The 17882-nt window shown below is 40.4% G+C and overlaps 1 protein-coding gene across 3 annotated transcripts; it reads left to right on the forward strand.

The window, feature by feature from the left end:
* Positions 5179-9452, forward strand: TRMT10C (tRNA methyltransferase 10C, mitochondrial RNase P subunit). 3 transcript variants are annotated; one of them, XM_005674867.2, is made up of 2 exons: positions 5179-5289; positions 7921-9452. In XM_005674867.2, exon 2 carries the CDS (start codon positions 7947-7949, stop codon positions 9207-9209), a length of 1263 nt encoding a protein of 420 aa, XP_005674924.1. In that variant the 5' UTR covers positions 5179-5289; positions 7921-7946; the 3' UTR covers positions 9210-9452. The 3 variants fall into 3 exon arrangements, with proteins under 3 accessions (XP_005674924.1, XP_005674922.1, XP_005674923.1); XM_005674865.2 differs by having other exon boundaries at positions 5182-5483; XM_005674866.2 differs by having other exon boundaries at positions 5182-5358.

Consider the following 17882-nt stretch of genomic DNA (forward strand, 5'->3'; position numbering starts at 1 on the left):
TGAAAACCCCATGAACAGTATGAAAAGGCAACAAGACAGGGCACTGAAAGATGAACTCCTCAGGTCAGCAGATGCCCAATATGCCACTGGAGACAGGTGGAGAAATAACTCCAGAAAGAATGAAGAGACAGAGGCAAAGCAAAAAGAACACCCAGTTGTGGATGTGACTGGTGATGGAAGTAAATACTGCATAGAAACCTGGAATGTTAGGTCCATGAATCAGGGCGAAATTGGAAGTGCTCAAACAGGAGATGGCAAGAGTGAATGTCGAAATTTTAGGAATCAGCCAACTAAAATGGACTGGAATGGGTGAATTTAGCTCAGATGACCATTATATCTACTACTGTGGGCAAGAATCCCTTAGAAGAAATGGAGTAGCCATCATACTCAACAAGAGTCCGAAATGCAGTATGTGGATGCAATCTAAATGATGACAGAATGATCTCTGTTCATTTCCAAGGCAAACCATTCAATTATCATAGTAATCCAAGTCTGTGCCCCAACCAGTAATGCTGAACGGTTGAACTGAATGTTGGATGGGTCTATGAAGACCTACAAGACCTTCTAGAACTAACACCCAAAAAAGATGTCCTTTTCATTATAGGGGACTGGAATGCAAAAATAGGAAGTCAAGAAATACTTGGAATAACAGGCAAATTTGGCATTGGAGTACAGAATGAGGCAGGGCAAAGGCTAATCGAGTTTTCCCAAGAGAACGCACTGGTCATAGCAAACACCCTCTTCTAACAACACAAGAGAAGACTCTACACATGGACATCACCAGATGGTCAACACCGAAATCAGACTGATTATATTCTTTGCAGACAAAGATGGAGAAGCTCTATACAGTCAGCAAAAACAAGACCGGGAGCTGACTGTGGCTCAGATCATGAACTCCTTATTGCCAAATTCAGACTTAAATTGAAGAAAGTAGGGAAAACCACTAGACCATTCAGGTATGACTAAATCAAATCCCTTACGATTATACAGTGGAGATGAGAAATAGATTTAAGGGACTAGATCTGATAGAGTGCCTGATGAACTATGGATGGAGGTTCATGACATTGTACAGGAAACAGGGATCAAGACTATCTTCAAGAAAAAGAAATGCAAAAAGGTTGTCTGAGGAGGCCTTACAAATAGCTGTGATAAGAAGAGAAGCAAAAAGCAAAGGAGAATAGGAAAGATATACCCATTTGAATTCAGTGTTCAATGATCAAAGAAATAGAGGAAAACAATAGACTGGGAAAGACTAGAGATCTCTGCAAGAAAATTAGAGATACCAAGGGAACATTTCATGCAAAGATGGGCTCGATAAAGGACAGAAATGGTATGGACCTAACAGAAGCAGAAGATATTAAGAAGAGGTGGCAAGAATACACAGAAGAACTGTACAAAAAAGATCTTCATGACCAAGATAATCACGATGGTATGATCACTCATCTAGAGCCAGACATCCTGGAATGTGAAGTCAAGGAGTCTTAGGAAGCATCACTATGAACAAAGCTAGTGGAGGTAATGGAATTCCAGTTGAGCTATTTCAAATCCTAAAAGATGATGCTGTGAAAGTGCTGCACTCAACATGCCTGCAAACTTAGAAAACTCAGCAGTGGCCACAGGACTGGAAAAGGTCAGTTTTCATTCCAATCCTAAAGAAAGGCAATGCCAAAGAATGCTCAAACTACCGCACAATTGCACTCATCTCACACACCAGTAAAGTAATGTCCAAAATTCTCCAAGCCAGGCTTCAACAATACATGAACTGTGAACTTCCAGATGTTCAGCTGGATTTAGAAAAGGCAGAGGAACCAGAGATCAAATTGCTAAAATCCACTGGATCATTGAAAAAGTGAGAGAGTTCCAGAAAAACATTTATTTCTGCTTTATTAACTATGCCAAAGCCTTTGACTGTGTGGATCACAACAAACTGTGGAAAATTCTTCAAGAGATGGGAATACCAGACCACCTTACCTGCCTCCTGAGAAACCTGTATGAGGTCAAAAAGCAACAGTTATATCCGGACATGGAACAATGAACTGGTTCAAAACTGGGAAAGGAATATGACAAGGCTATATATTGTCACACTGCTTATTTAATTTAAATGCAAGGTACATCATGCAAAATGCCAGGCTAGATGAATCACAAGCTGGAATCAAGATTGCTGAGAGAAATATCAATAATCTCAGATATGCAGATGAAACCACTCTAATGACAGAAATAATGAGGAGGAACTAAAGAGCCTCTTGATAAGGGTGAAAGAGGAGAGTGAAAAAGCTGGCTTAAAACTCAACATTCAAAAAAGATCAGGGCATGTAGTCTCATCACTTCATAGCAAACAGAAGGAGAAAAAGTGGAAAGAGTGACAGATTTTCTTCTCTTGGGCTTCAAAATCACTGTGGATGGTGACTGCAGCCATGAAATTAAAAACTTGCTCCTTGGAAGAAAAGCTATGACAAACCTAGACGGTGTATTAAAAAGCAGAGACATCACTCTGCCAACAAAGGTCTGTATAGTAAAAGCTATGGTTTTTCCTGCAGTCATGTATGGATGTGAGAGTTGGACCATCAAGAAGGCTAAGTGCAAAAGAATCGAGCTTTCAAACTGTGGTGCTGGAGAAGATTCTTGAGAGCTCCCTGGACTGCAGGGAGATCAAATGAATCAATCCTAAAGGAAACCAACCCTGTATATTCATTGGAAGGACTGATGCTGAAACTGAAGCTCCAATACTTTGGCCACGTGATGCAAAAAGCCAACTCATTGGAAAAGACTCTGATCCTGGCAAAGATTAAAGGCAGGAGGAGAAGGGGGCAACAGAGTATGAGATGATTGGATAGCATCACTGATTTAATGGACATGAGTTTGAGCAAACTCCAGGAGATAGCAAAGGACAGGGAAGCCTGGCATGCTGTAGTCCATGCAGTCGCAAAGATTTAGACGTGACTTAGGGACTGAACAAAAACAAACTGAATTAGACTGTGTGTTAGTAGCTCAGTCATGCCTGACTCTTTTCAATCCCATGGACTGCAGCACACCAGGCTCCTCTGTCCATGGAATTCTCCAGACAAGAATACTGGAGAGTGTTGCCATTCTCTTCTCCAGGGAATCTTTCCAACCCAGGGATCAAACCCAGGTCTGCTGCATTGTAGGAAGATTCCTGACTGACTGAGCCACCAGGGAAACCCAAATTAAATCATAAATAGTGCCCAACAACATGACTGTCATTCCCTAGTCAGCTGACACTTCATTTTTCTCCTTTTTTTATTGTGATTTTAGGAAAAACATAAGTTTCCCATATTAACAATTTTTAAGTTTGGTAGTGTTGTTGTGCAACAGATCTCTAGAACTTTTTCACCTTACAAAACTGAAACTTTACACCACTAAACACTTCATTTTCAGCACCATCGTCTTAGCCCCTGTAAACGTCACTCTACTTTCTGTTTCTATTGCTGACACAAATAATCAATACTTAAACTATTCTAAGGAATAGAAAAGAGTTTTACTTGAGCCAAAATGAGGAATATGGCCTAGGAGGCAGCTTCTTAGTGGCTTAAAGGATCTGTTCTAATGAAGCATGGTTTTCAACACAGTTTTAAACCTTATTATTAAAACAAAGAACACACATCAAACATGACAGGGGTTCAATCATTCAGTGTTTCAAAAGAAACAGATTAGTATGAATTCAATGGGATAGTAGGATCCTGGTGTCTGGGAAGGAAACATCATCATCAAGAAACTATTAAACGATGCCATAGGTAAGGAGCTATTTATCTTTATCTTGATCGAGGGCATTCTTTACCTTAATAGTTAAAGCAGATGTGGTGTATAAGCATTCAACAGGTCATAACTCAGGCTGTTTTAGTTCACACAAAGTTCAGGTAGAACTATAGATAAGCCAGAAGGACTTCCCTATACCAAAATACGTGAAAAACTTCTCCATCACTCTTAGTATGTCACTAATTATTCACGACAGTATCAAACCTTCTCCCTTTCTTCACTCTCCACAGATTCTTAGAAGACTACTACCTCCTTCAGAAATGGGAACTCTTAGTGAGAATCTTACTTCCCTGGTAGCTCAGCCAGTAAAGCATCTAACCACAAAGCACGAAATCCAGGTTCGATCCCTGGGTTGGGAAGATCCCCTGGAGAAGAAAATGGCAACCCACTCCAGTATTCTTGCCTGGCAGACTACAGTCCATGGGGTCGCAAAGAATCGGACACGACTGAAGCGACTAACATTTAGCAAGAATAGAGACGAAGATGTAGAGAATGGACTCATGGACACAGTGAGTGAAGTCGAGGGTGAGACAAATTGAAAAAGTGGCATTGAGATTACAAGAACTGAACCATATGTAAAACAGACAGCTAGTGGGAAGCGGGTGTATAACACAGGGAGCTCAACCTAGGGTTCTGTGAGGATCTAGAGGGGTGGGGTGGGGTCGGGGGGAGGGAGTTCCAAGAGGGAGATGATCTTATGTAAAACAGACAGCTAGTAGGAATCTGGTGTATAACACGGGGAGCTCAACCCAGAGTTCTGTGAGGATCTAGAGGGGTGGGGTGGGGTCGGGGGGAGGGAGGTCCAAGACGGAGGTGATCTGTGTATTCTTATGAATGATTCACATTGTATGACAGAAACCAACACAACATTGTAAAGAAACTATCTTCCAGTCAAAAATAAATTAAAAAAAAAAAAAGAAATAGGAACTCTCAAATTACAACTGCCATATCTACAAACTGGCTTCCAACCCTAAGTTTCTTCCCTTTTTGTTACAAAGGAAGTGGTACTTCCTCCTCCTATACAAGCGATCCCCTCCAACTGTCCTCTGAATCCTTTCTTTCCTTATTCCCATGTTAACAATCCGATCAGTTGGTCAAATCTCTCCCCATAACAGTAAAAATAACGGAAACTTCCTGGACACCACACCGGATGCTGAGTTCACCGAATATTGCTTCTGCCAACTTTCATAAAAATGTTTGAACTCGACTTCATTTTCTCATATTCCATTCATCCGTTACCCACTCTCACCTGGCTTCAGCCCCCAAATCTCACAATGTGGTTCCAATCGTCTTTGTACTTCTAAGGTCAGTGGGCGTTTTTCAGCCTGTGTTGCACCACGGAGCTACTTTCCAGGCCGGAAGACGCACCCCTAATGGTGTGACGTCATATGGCAGCGCCTGGAGGAAAGGACGGGATTTCCGGCTTCGAGTCTTTGGTCCACGACGGACACTGTGCCGAGTGCTAGGCAAGCTGTTGAGTCACGTACGGCGCGCGTCCCTTGGCAGAAGTTCACGGTAGAATCTTGGGTGCTTTTGGGTTCCTTGCGATTTGCACCCGCGGGAGTTATTGTCTCTGCACTGCTGGTATGGGCGGCTTTCTTGTCTCCCAGTGTGTGTGGCGAGGTGGGAGGAATTGAGAGGCCTAAGGTACTCGAGCCTGTGCGCAAGGAAGGCCCACAGATAAAAGGAAGCCGAGTAATTCATAAACTGTAAGTAGAACGATACCTGGAGGGCTTCCTTAATGGCTGCACAGCTAAGAATCTGCTTGGCAATGCCAGAGACCCGGTTAGAACCATGAGTTGAGAAGTGGCAACCCACTCCACTATTCTTGACTGGGAAATCCCATGGACAGAGTAATCTGGTGGGTTAGTTACAGTACATGGGGTCTAAAAGAATCAGACACGAGGTAGCAACTAAACAACATCAACAAAGTACAATACATGAAACGAAAGGGTGTTGTTGCCTAAATTGATATTCTTGTTCACCGTTTAAAGTGGGGGGAGGCGGGTATTTCTGTGGTATCCTAAAAATAGTTATCAGTTACAAAGACAAAACTCAAGACTTTTTCGGAAATACATACCTTTCATATTGAGGCCGAGAACTCTCGCTTAAATATTTCGAAGAGTCTAAAGTAAAATGTTTTCTTCTTTAAAAGCTGTCTGAACTTGTTTTAAATAAGAGAAGCATTGACCTGGAGTATTTAATTGAGAAATACTTGAATGATAAATGTGAGCTATATACTGCGAAGCATTGGGTTCAGTGTCAAAATATAAATACAGCCCTTATCCTGATTACCATGGTGGTGGTTTAGTTCCTAAATCGTGCCCGACTCTTGAGACCCCATGGACTGTAGCCCACCAGGTTCCTCTGTCCATGGGATTTCCCAGGCTAGAAATATTGTAGTGCGTTACCATTTCCTTCTCTAGGGGATCTTCCCAACCCAGGAATGGAACCCAGGTCTCCTGCATTGCAGGTGAACTCCTTCACTGCAGGCGGACTCTTTACCAGCTGAACTAAGAGGGAAGTCAATAGGAGGAATAGTTGATCTAACGCTTGAGGTAACAAATTATCTAGCTAGAGATGTAGCTGAAGAGATAACCAAAAGGTGATTTTGTGGGGGAAAAAAAAAATTATATGCCACATATATTAAGTTTAGAGTTGACCTGGCAACAGTGAGTTTAAAAATACATATTGAGGAGGATGAGTGTATTGATCAGATCTGCACTAGCTCTAAATTGTTTAGAGATGAGGGAGAGCAAATTTAGAAGCTAGGAGATACAATTAAGGAAGTTGAAGAGAAATGAATGGATTCAGGAAGTATTTAGAAAGTAAATGATTATAACTCAAATTAGGAATGGAAGGTGTGAGAGGGGACAGTAATGAAATGACTCCCAGTTTCTGGCATTTGCTGAAATGGATGGATATTATTGTCCCTCCCTGAAACAACAGAAGGAAAAGCAGATTGGGAAGGAAAGGGAGACAGATTTCAGTTTGTTGCATTTGAAGTGTCATCTCATACATGGTGATCAAACTCAGGGAGGTATATCAAGAGTTCATAGAGAAAATATTTAGATTGAAAAAAGGACTAAGGACACAACTCAGAAGCATATCCACCTTGTGTGTGTTTGTGGATGGGGGTGGGGGATTGAGCTGAACATCAGTGTACAGGTCAGAGGCGTAGGAATATGCAGTGTCAGTAAATGAAGTCAAGGGAAGAAGGAATCTTTCAAGTATTTTAGTTGCATTTTGTGAAAAATTGAATTCCTTTTTTTTTTTTTTTGCTTCAAGTCAAGCATTAGTTTGACATCTTTAAGCATCTTCATTGTTTTGTGGACTTCCAGACCTATAGGATAAAATTGTAGAGCCTATATATATATATATATATATATACACTTGCCCTAATTCTGGATATTTTGTTTGGCAATAACATATTTCCTGCAGAGTAAAGTCTATATTGGAGAAGGGAGATTTTATATTGTTTTTAAATGAGAAGATCTCTCTAGGGACTTCTTGGTCCTCCAGTGGCTAAGACTTGGTGCTCCTAACACAGGGGTCCCAGGTTTGATCCTTGATCAGGGAACCAGATTCCTTATGCTGCAACTAAGACCTGGTACAGCCAAATAAATAAATGTTTTTTTTTAAACTTTAAAAAAAATCTCTCTTTTGAAAACATGATGGCACTGGCACAGCGGCTGCTAAATGGTTTTTACTAGTTGCCATTTTCTGTAATGTTTCTGCCCTTTGTCTTTCATATTGCTTATTGAGGAGCTTTTGTTTGGGTCTGTATTTAGGCTTAGTAGAAAATGGAAAAGAATATTGTGCTATCTCAGCCATATAGTACCTAACTTTCTTATTCGGTAACATTGATCTTCTGGGTCCCCAGATACAAATCTAAGTAGGATCTTCAAGGTATCCTTTTGCCTAAAACAAGAGTGAAATTCTATGTCAAATAAGAACCCAAGAGTTTTCTCCACTTTTTGCCTAATGAATGATCACAGGCTGTAGGCCAAAGGAATCAAGAAAAATTAATGGTGCAACAAATAAGTTGGACTAAGATTCCACTTCGTGTTTCAGAATCAATTGTATTTTGATATCTCAAATTTATACAGTCTTTAACTTTTCATTACATTTTTCTTTTTTTTATAGGGCTTTTCTACATACTTGTTCTCAAAATGAGTGTCAGTATCACCTTTTTAAGACCTTTTGCCAGAGTTTTAGTGCCATTTACCCTTCATAAGAAGAGAAGGGTTTTATATTCAACAATTCTGCAGAGATACATGTCTTCCAAAATACCAGCTGCATCCTATCCTAATAAGGAGAATACACCACCTCCTGAAGAGCTGGAGTTGGATAGGTGGAAAATTACAATGAAATTTAGTGTGCAAGAAGAGGATGTTTCAACAGTCACAAGCAGCGAGAATGAAGATCCTCTAGCTGCTACCAGGGAGTTAGTTGAGATGTGGAGGTTGCTTGGCAAAGAAGTACCAGAACACTTCAGTGAAGAAGAGCTCAAAACCCTTATGGAATGTGTTTCTAAGTCATCAAAAAGAAAATATTTAAAATACTTATATATTAAGGAAAAAATGAAAAAAGCCAGACAAATAAAAAAAGAAGTGAAAAAGGCAGAAAAAGAAGAAGTTAAAAAAGATCAGCTACCAGAAACCATTAAGGAAGATAAACAGCAAAACTTTCTATTTCTACGACTTTGGGACAGGAATATGGACATTGCAATGGGCTGGAAAGGTGCCCAGGCCATGCAGTTTGGACAGCCTTTGGTTTTTGACATGGCTTATGATGACCATATGAAACCAAAAGAATTGCAGAATGCTGTTTCCCAACTTCTGGAAAGTGAAGGATGTAACAGAAGAAATGTTGATCCTTTCCATATTTATTTCTGCAATCTTAAAACAGGTGGTGCCTACTATAAAGAGCTAGTTAAACGTTATGGAGAAAAATGGGACAAATTGCTTTTAACAGCAACAGAAAAGTCTCATGTAGATTTATTTCCAAAAGATAGTATTATATATTTAACTGCAGATTCTCCCAATGTTATGACTACTTTCAAGCATGACAAAATTTATATAGTGGGGTCTTTCGTTGATAAGAATATGCAGCCAGGCACATCCCTAGCCAAAGCAAAACGGCTGAAGCTGGCAACAGAATGCCTTCCATTAGATAAATATCTGCAGTGGGACACTGGTACCAAAAATCTCACTTTAGATCAAATGATACGTATTTTGTTATGTCTGAAAAATACTGGTAGCTGGGAAGAGGCTTTGAAGTTTGTTCCTAGGAGAAAACATGCTGGTTATCTGGAGATTTCTCAGCATTCTCAAGAGTTTCTCAACAGAATGAAGAAGTCAAAGACTTTTAATTCATTTCCAAGAGGCTCTATAAATAGACACAGAAAAAGCAGCTTGAAGGAGAACATTTGATAGCTTAAAAATAAAGTGGATTAGGAATACAGTTCTATTAGTCCGTTTCATCAAGAAGGAAATTCACTTCTTTTTCTTTTAAAGGTTGTCTTTCCAAACTGACGGAAGTATTGTCTTTTTCCAGTTAATCAAATGTGTAAAACTTTAGAAATACATTTTGTTTACTATAGAAACAAACAAAATCTTAGAAAGTAAAAAGAGTTGTCCATGTTTGTTTGAGCCCAGTAAAAGAATTGTACCATTTGTGTGACTTTTTTATGACTACTTTGAGTCTCTGACTCCATTTTCCTTCTTAAATGTTCTTTTCAGCCATGTCAACAGCTAACCTTTCATCAAAAATTGATGAAACCTCAGGTGGTGGTTTATTTAAGGTAACATTTGGGAAAAATTCAGTAACATTTGGTACAGTGGTGGGCATGTCATAGACACTAAAGTATATCGTTTAACTGAGGCTTTGTTAAGATGTCCCTTGGAATGTCATGAGATTGGACTATATAATGAAAAATGTGTTTGTAGGGATAAAATTCATCTCTTGTCCTCTTAGGAAAAAAGATTTTATTTGAAGAGTGTCATTACAGCACTTCCCTGTTGTAGATAAAGTATTTTCTTTTCAAGGAGATACTTCCTTTTTCCCAGTCCGGTGGTTTGAATGGAAGCTGCCATATTTTTACAGGCCTTGCTCCCCTGGCCACAGCTGATTATCCCAAAAGACACCTCACTCACATTTTGAGATGAACATCTGACTTTTAAGGGAGGCCAGTCAGAAAATTCTTTTCCAGGATTTTTGGACTTCTCAAGATAGCCTGTGTTAATTCCTTATTCGTGGTGAACTTTGAGAGGAACCTCTCATGGCCATTCCTTTTTCTATGAAGTGTATACTGAAAGGAACTTTAGGAACCACATTCATTGTAGTCTTGCACCACTGAAAAGTTGGAAACATGGGAATAGCAATGGCCAAATATTTCTACTTAGTTTCTGAACTGGGTGTTAGCCTGAGGCATGCTATCCAGTACGTTTATTAAAGCAGAACTCAATCTTTTACTAAATATTAAGTACTTACGCTGTGCCAAATAGTTACTGTGCAGTTGGTTGTTTACTCACTCAGTCGTGTCCAACTCTCTTGTGACCCCATGGACTGTAACCCACCAGGCTCCTCTGTGCGTGGGATTTCCCAGACAATACTGTATAACGGGTTGCCATTTCCTTCCACAAGGGATCTTCCTGACCCAGGGGTCAAACCTGCATCTCCTACACTGAAGACACATTCTTTACTGCTGAATCACCAGAGAAGCCCTACTATGCAGAATTTAAACAACTAAATTTAGGTATTATCATTATTACCTTTTTATAGATAAGGAAAATGTATTCAAAAAAACTGCCTTTTGGGCCTCCCTGGTGGCTCAGTTGGTAAAGAATCCGCCTGCAATGTGGGAGACCTGGGTTGGGAAGATCTGGAAGAGGGCATGGCAACCCATTCCAGCATTCTTGCCTGGAGAATCCCCATAGACAGAGGAGCCTGGTGTGCTACAATCCATGGGGTCACAAAGAGTAGGACAGGACCAAGCAACTAAGCACAGCACAATTCTGCCTTTAAGTATTATCTCACAATTCAAAAGGTCTGTCTTGACTTTTAACCTATAAATTATGGCCTCTATAATAAGGCAATGAAATGCAATGGAAAAACACTTGACGCCTAACCTAAATTCATGGCATCTGGAAAGGCCTTGAAAAAGTCATGCATAAACTTAGAATTGAAACAAGTGCATGCATTATGAATTAATTTCAACTCTTAGACCCTACTAAGTATCAAGGTGCTAATACTTAAACTGCTTGGGATACAACCAGAAAGTAAAATAGCATAAATAAGTGATTAACATCACCTGACAGGATTGGCACTGGTGGGAAGGCAAAGAGGGTTCCTGGACCATCTCATGAGTATCCAGTGTTCCAGCCCTGCTCTCTGGGTACCAGCTCCACTTTATAGGTTCTAACGTTGCTTAGATTTATCAGTCTCAATATGGTGTGTGGCACCTAAGTGCAAAATAAATATAAACTAATTGACTATACATTCAGAATGTATAGAGTTTCTAATACAATATATGCAAGTTATGTCCCTTTGAGGACATATACTTCTGTGTAACAGTATGCTAAGATGTTTCAGTGATGCAACACTGGACTTTTTTGTTAATTTTTTTCCCTTCCCAATGGCCAAGCAGTAACTGACTTCTAAGATTGCTTCTAAATCAGTGGCAAGCTCCCAGTTTGAGCTCATACTGATTTAAGTTTTATAGATTTTTTTTAGAATTTGGAATTTAGTATTTCTCAAATACTGCTACAGTTTCTCCCAACTAGATGGTCTCCTGGGTGTGAAGTAGGAACAGCTTTTCCCTTCATCTCAAACACTCAATATATTTATTCTATAGTATTCTTTCCCTTTGAAGGTAACTTGTTTCCTAAGGTCTTCCCTTTCAGTTCAGTTCAGTCGCTCAGTCGTGTCTGACTCTTTGCGACCCCATGAATGGCAGCACGCCAGGCCTCCCTGTTCATCACCAGCTCCCTGAGTTCACTCAGACTCAACGTCCATCGAGTCCGTGATGCCATGCAGCCATCTCATCCTCGGTCGTCCCCTTCTCCTGCCCCCAATCCCTCCCAGCATCAGAGTCTTTTCCAATGAGTCAACTCTTTGCATGAGGTGGCCAAAGTACTGGAGTTTCAGCTTTAGCATCATTCCTTCCAAAGAACAACCAGGACTGATCTTCAGAATGGACTGGTTGGATCTCCTTGCAGTCCAAGGGACTCTCAAGAGTCTTCTCCAACACCACAGTTCAAAAGCATCAATTCTTTGGTGCTCAGCCTTCTTCACAGTCCAACTTTCACATCCATACATGAGCACAGGAAAAACCATAGCCTTGACTAGGCGGACCTTAGTCAGCAAAGTAATGTCTCTGCTTTTGAATATACTATCTAGGTTGGTCATAACTTTTCTTCCAAGGGTTAAGTGACGTTTTCACATAATAATGTTAGTTCCCTCCTGCTCTTCAAACATGCTATTAAATTCCCACGTTTTAATAATTAAACAATTTTAAAAATCCTTTATTTGCTATTATTACCCCTACTATATTACAGTTTAATTTCTAACCCAGATCCTTCAAGTCAGTATTCAGAACACAGTTTCCATTTCCTTTACACCACTGCTATTCAATAGAGATACAATGCAATCCATATATGTACTTGACCCAGTAGCCATGTGAAAGGTAAAAACTGAAATTAGTTTTAATATATTTAACCCATATGCCTACATTATTACTTCAATTTGTTTCCATTATTGAAAACTAATGTGATTTTACATTCATATTGTTTTTCAAACTAAACATTCAAAATCTGGTATGTATTTTAATGGTTACAGAACATCTTAATATAAATATTAGGCTGCTCTCACCTTCTGAAATGGCTCACACTCTGGAGTGAGTTTCTCCCAGCACACCTCTCACTTTCCTAGGTGACCCCACCCCCTGGGGCCACCTCTGGCCTTTTGAGATAGCTCACACTTTTCTAAGGGGTGTGTCTCTCTCTAAAAAAACGTGCTTTTCACTTTAAGGAATAAATATATGAATACTAAATTTTCTATTGTTAAAATGCAGTCCTACCAAAACAATAGTTGTGTTTAACAAAAGCTAACTGCTTCAGTTTTTTAACTTAAATGAGTTCAGTTCTTCAGTTGCACAAACCACAATTTAAGGGCTTCAGTTCAGTTCAGTTCAGTCACTGAGTGCCGAAGAATTGATGCTTTTGAACTGTGCTGTTGGAGAAGACTCCTGAGAGTCCCTTGGACTGCAAGGAGATCCAACCAGTCCATTCTGGAGATCAGCCCTGGGATTTCTTTGGAAGTAATGATGCTAAAGCTGAAACTCCAGTGCTTTGGCCACCTCATGCAAAGAGTTGACTCATTGGAAAAGACTCTGATGCTGGGAGGGACTGGGGGCAGGAGGAGAAGGAGACGTCAGAGGATGAGATGGCTGGATGGCATCACTGACTCTATGGATGTGAGTCTGAGTGAACTCCGGGACCTGGTGATGGACAGGGAGGCCTGGCGTGCTGCAATTCTTGGGGTGAGAGGCTGCCAAGTTCAACAGTGCAGCTTGATAAACCTTGATAAACCCGTGATCTGTTCTGTGCTTACATCAGTTCCATTGTTTCCAGACAGATTCAGTAGCCACTTCTTACTAATTAATGGACCATGAAGATCTCACTGAACTCTTTCCTCTTTGAAATACCTCTTCCTTGTTTCTGTATCACTACAGTGGTCTTCCTTTTCCCAGTCTAGCAGCTTATCTGCCTCATTCATTCATTTAGCAAGTATTTACTGAGTACTTACTATGTGCCCAGAAGCACTTTAGGAGCCTGGCAGGCTATGGTCCATAGAGTTGCAAAGTTGGACATGACTCAATTGACTTAATGGACACACACACAAGCACACACATACAGTCACAGAGAACTGGATACAACGGAGTGACTGAGTACACAATTGAAAAGTATAGTTGATTTACAATGTTACATTTTTCTTTTTTGGAAAGATCTCATTTTGCTGACCAGGGATTGAACCCAGGTCATGCAGGTGAAAGCCTGGAATCCTAACCACCAGGCCACTAGGGAACTCCCTTTTCTGTCTTATTTACTGTCGTAGCCCCAGGACCTGGTACAGTGCCTGGCACATAAAGTGAAAAAAGAAAGTGTCACTCAGTCGTGTCTGACTCTTTGTGACCCCATGGACTGTAGCCCACTGGGCTCCTCTGTCCATGGAATTCTCCAGGCAAGAATACTGGAGTGGGTTGCCATTTCCTTTTCCAGGGGATCTTCCTGACCCAGGGATCAAACGCAGGTCTCCCATCTTGCAAGCAGATTCTTCACAGACTGAGCCACCAGGGAAGATGCAGCTTGATATATGTTGAATGAATCAACCTGATTCATTTAAAAAGGATCACTTTAGATGCTCTATTGACACCAGATTAAATGAGAGGGACCAGTTAGGAGGCTACTGCAGAAACAGCAAAAGATAACAGTGAGTTGGATCAGGGTGGTAGCAGTTCAGTTCGGGTGCTCAGTCGTGTCCGACTCTGGGACCCATGGACTGCAGTACACAAAACTTCCCTGTCCATCACCAACTCCCAGAGCTTACTCAAACTCATGTCCATTGCATTGGTGATGCCATCCACCTATCTTATTCTCTGTCATCCCCTTCTTCTCCCACCTTCAATCTTTCCCAGCATCAGAGTCTTTTCCAGTGAGTCGGTTCTTCACATCAGGTAGCCAAAGTATTGAAGTTTCAGCTTCAGCATTAGTTCTTCCAATGAATATTCAGGACTGATTTCCTTTAGGATGGATGGTTGGATCTCCTTGCAGTTCAAGGGACTCTAGTGTCTTTTCCAACACCACAGTTCAAAAGCATCAATTCTTCGGTGCTCAGCTCCCTTTATAGTCCAACTCTCACATCCATGCATGACCACTGGAAAAACCATAGCTTTGACTAGACGGACCTTTGTTGGAAAAGTAATGTCTCTGCTTTTTAATATGCTGTCTAGATTGGTCATAGCTTTTCTTCCAAGGAGCAAGCATCTTTTAATTTTATGGCTGCAGTTACCATCTGCAGTAATTTTGGAGCCCAAGAAAATAAATTCTGTCACTGTTTCCATTGTTTCCCCATCTATTTGCCATGAACTGATGGGACTGGATGCCATGATCTTCGTTTTCTGAATGTTGAGTTTTAAGCCAACTTTTTTGCTCTCCTCCTTCACTTTCATCAAGAGGCTCTTTAGTTCTTCTTCGCTTTCTGCCATAAAGGTCGTGTCATCTGCATATCTGAGGTTATTGATATTTCTCCTGGAAAGCTTGATTTCAGCTTGTGCTTCATCCAGCCCAGCATTTCTCATGATGTACTCTGCAATTAGTTGAATAAGCAGGGTGACAATATATAGCCTTGACATACTCCTTTCCCAATTTGGAAGCAGTCTGTTGTTCCATGTCCAGTTATCACTGTTGCTTCTTGACCTGTATACAGATTTCTCAGGAGGCAGGTCAGGTGGTCTGGTATTCCCATCTCTTGAAGAATTTTCCATAGTTTGTTGTGATAGTCAACAAAGTCAAAATAGTCAAAGGCTTTGGCATAGTCAATAAAGCAGAAATAATTTTTTTTCTGGAACTGTCTTGCTTTTTTGATGATCCAGCAGTTGTTGGCAATTTGATCTCTGGTTCCTCTGCCTTTTCTAAAACCAGCTTGAACATTTGGAAGTTCACGGTTCACATACTGTTGAAGCCTGGCCTGGAGAATTTTGAGCATTACTTTGCTGGTGTGTGACATGAGTGCAATTATGTGGTAGTTTGAAATTCTTTGGCATTGCTTTTCTTTGGGATTGGAATGAAAACTGACCTTTTCCAGTCCTGTGGCCACTGCTGAGTTTTCCAAATTTGCTGGCATATTGAGTGCAGCACTTTCACAGCAAATACCAAAGAAATACTGGAGACAATGAGTATAAACAATCCTTCCAAAGAGTTTCTATATGAAGGGGAATAGTAATGAAGAGGTAGAGGGAGTTATGAGATCCCAAGAGTTTTTTGTTTTGTTATGGTTGTTTTGTAGATATGGGAGATAACATTAGAGGGAACCTTTTATAAGCAAGAAGGATGGGATTTATTGCACCAGTAACAGAAAAGAAGACAGAAAATAAAAGTACAAATTTAGATACCACATCACAGATATAATGTGAATATACAGAAGTTCTGTTTTGATTTCTATTATTTTATTACTGAAAATAAGAATCAGATTCATCAGTTGAGGAGAGAACAGAGAAACTGTGAAATAGTCTAAACAAGTGAATGAATTAGGGCCAGGGTTCTCAACATGTGGTCTCCAGACTAGCAGCCTCACTATTTGGGAACTAGTTAGAAATGTATGTTTGGGGGGGCCCACCCACTGAATCTACTGAATCACAAATTTAGTGATACCAGAGTTGTAACTGTTTTAAGAAGTTTTCAGATGATTCTAATGTATAAAAACTTGACAATGGTATAGGGAAACATAATGGGATTATAGCCTGGATTAAGAACCTACTAGGAGAAGGCAATAGCACCCCACTCCAGTACTCTTGCCTGGAAAATTCCATGGATGGAGGAGACTGGTAGGCTGCGGTCCATGGGGTCACACAGATTCGGACACAGCTTAAGTGATTTAGCAGTAGCAGCAGTGGTAAAAGAACCCTCCTGCCAATGCAGGTTAGAAACAGGTTCAATCCCTGGTTCAGGAAGATCCCCTGGAAGAGGGCAAGGCAACCCACTCTAGTATTCTTGCCTGGAGAATCCCATGGACAGAGGAGCCTGGCAAGCTGCAGTCCACAGGGTCATACAGTCAGACACTAGTAAAGCGACTTAGCATGCACACACTCAAGGTTAGTGAAACCAAGATTAGCCACGTTTCTTCTCTGATTTTTTGTATTTCTCTGCCTGAATTCCAGGTTCACCTCCACCTCTTAATTTTCAGTGTCCCTGTTTCCTCTTCCATAAAAGCAAGAGTAACGTTAACAGTCAATTCATCCAGTGATGATTTAATGCACTTGATTTCATGTTAAAAAATTACAGATTGTGCTTGGCATATAGTAGGCATGAATGTATACTGCACAGTATAGCTATCACCTCACATATTACACATTTAACTTACAGTAATTGTTGTCTATATTAATCTTCATTTTCAGCTTATTAAATCATTATTTGAATAGCTCTTAGAGACTGCAAAAAAATATCTACTATTAAGCAAGTACCCACCATGATCCAGGCAATGTATTACAAACTTTACCTGTATTATCACACTTACTCCTCTCAGTAACCCTATAAGTATTGGTACATTTTTATAGTTAAAATGTATTAAGATTACCTTATAAGTTCAAGCTCACAGAATTAGCAAATAGCAGGGTTATAATCTAAATTAAGTTTTGTGTGATGCTATCAATGCTGCTGCTCTTTTCCCTGCACTCAACTGCCTTTTCACCCCTTAATCTGTTTATTGGGGGTGATTCCTGCAAGTTGGCATTCACTTCGTCAATGGGTATTTATGGAAAACTGGTGTAATCTAGGTCTGAGGGGAACACTGGTGAGCAAGATAGGTACAATATGACCTCAAGGAATTGACAGGTGAATGGGTTAGTATCTTCCATGTTTAACCTCTACAATGTGGTACATGTAACTGGATAGCTTTATGTGACCTCTCTAAAATTCATTTTTGTCATTTAAAGACAGAAGCATTTATGAGTAATACATTTGCAACTATAAATGAATATTTATGTCTCCATTTAAAAAATGATTAAACTGAGTGTCTCAGAAAGTCCTTGGCCATACCATGGTTAGGACTCCATGCTTTCAGTGCTGAGGGCCTTAGTTCAATCCCTGGTTGGGGAACTAAGGTCCCAAAAGCCACTTAGTGTGGCCCCCAAACAAAACAAGAGAGTATCATCCATTAAGTAACTTTTGAAGAGCACATCTAAGAAAAAAAAACAAACATGAATTAATTACATGCTCCCTGGTAGCTCAGCAGAAAAGAATCCACCTGCAATGCAGGAGATATGAGAGATGCAGGCTAGATCCCTGGGTAGGGAAGATGCTCTGGAGAAGGGCATGGCAAATACTCCA

This window comes from Capra hircus, chromosome 1 (genome assembly GCF_001704415.2).
Source record: "Capra hircus breed San Clemente chromosome 1, ASM170441v1, whole genome shotgun sequence".
Taxonomy (NCBI): Eukaryota; Metazoa; Chordata; class Mammalia; order Artiodactyla; family Bovidae; genus Capra; species Capra hircus.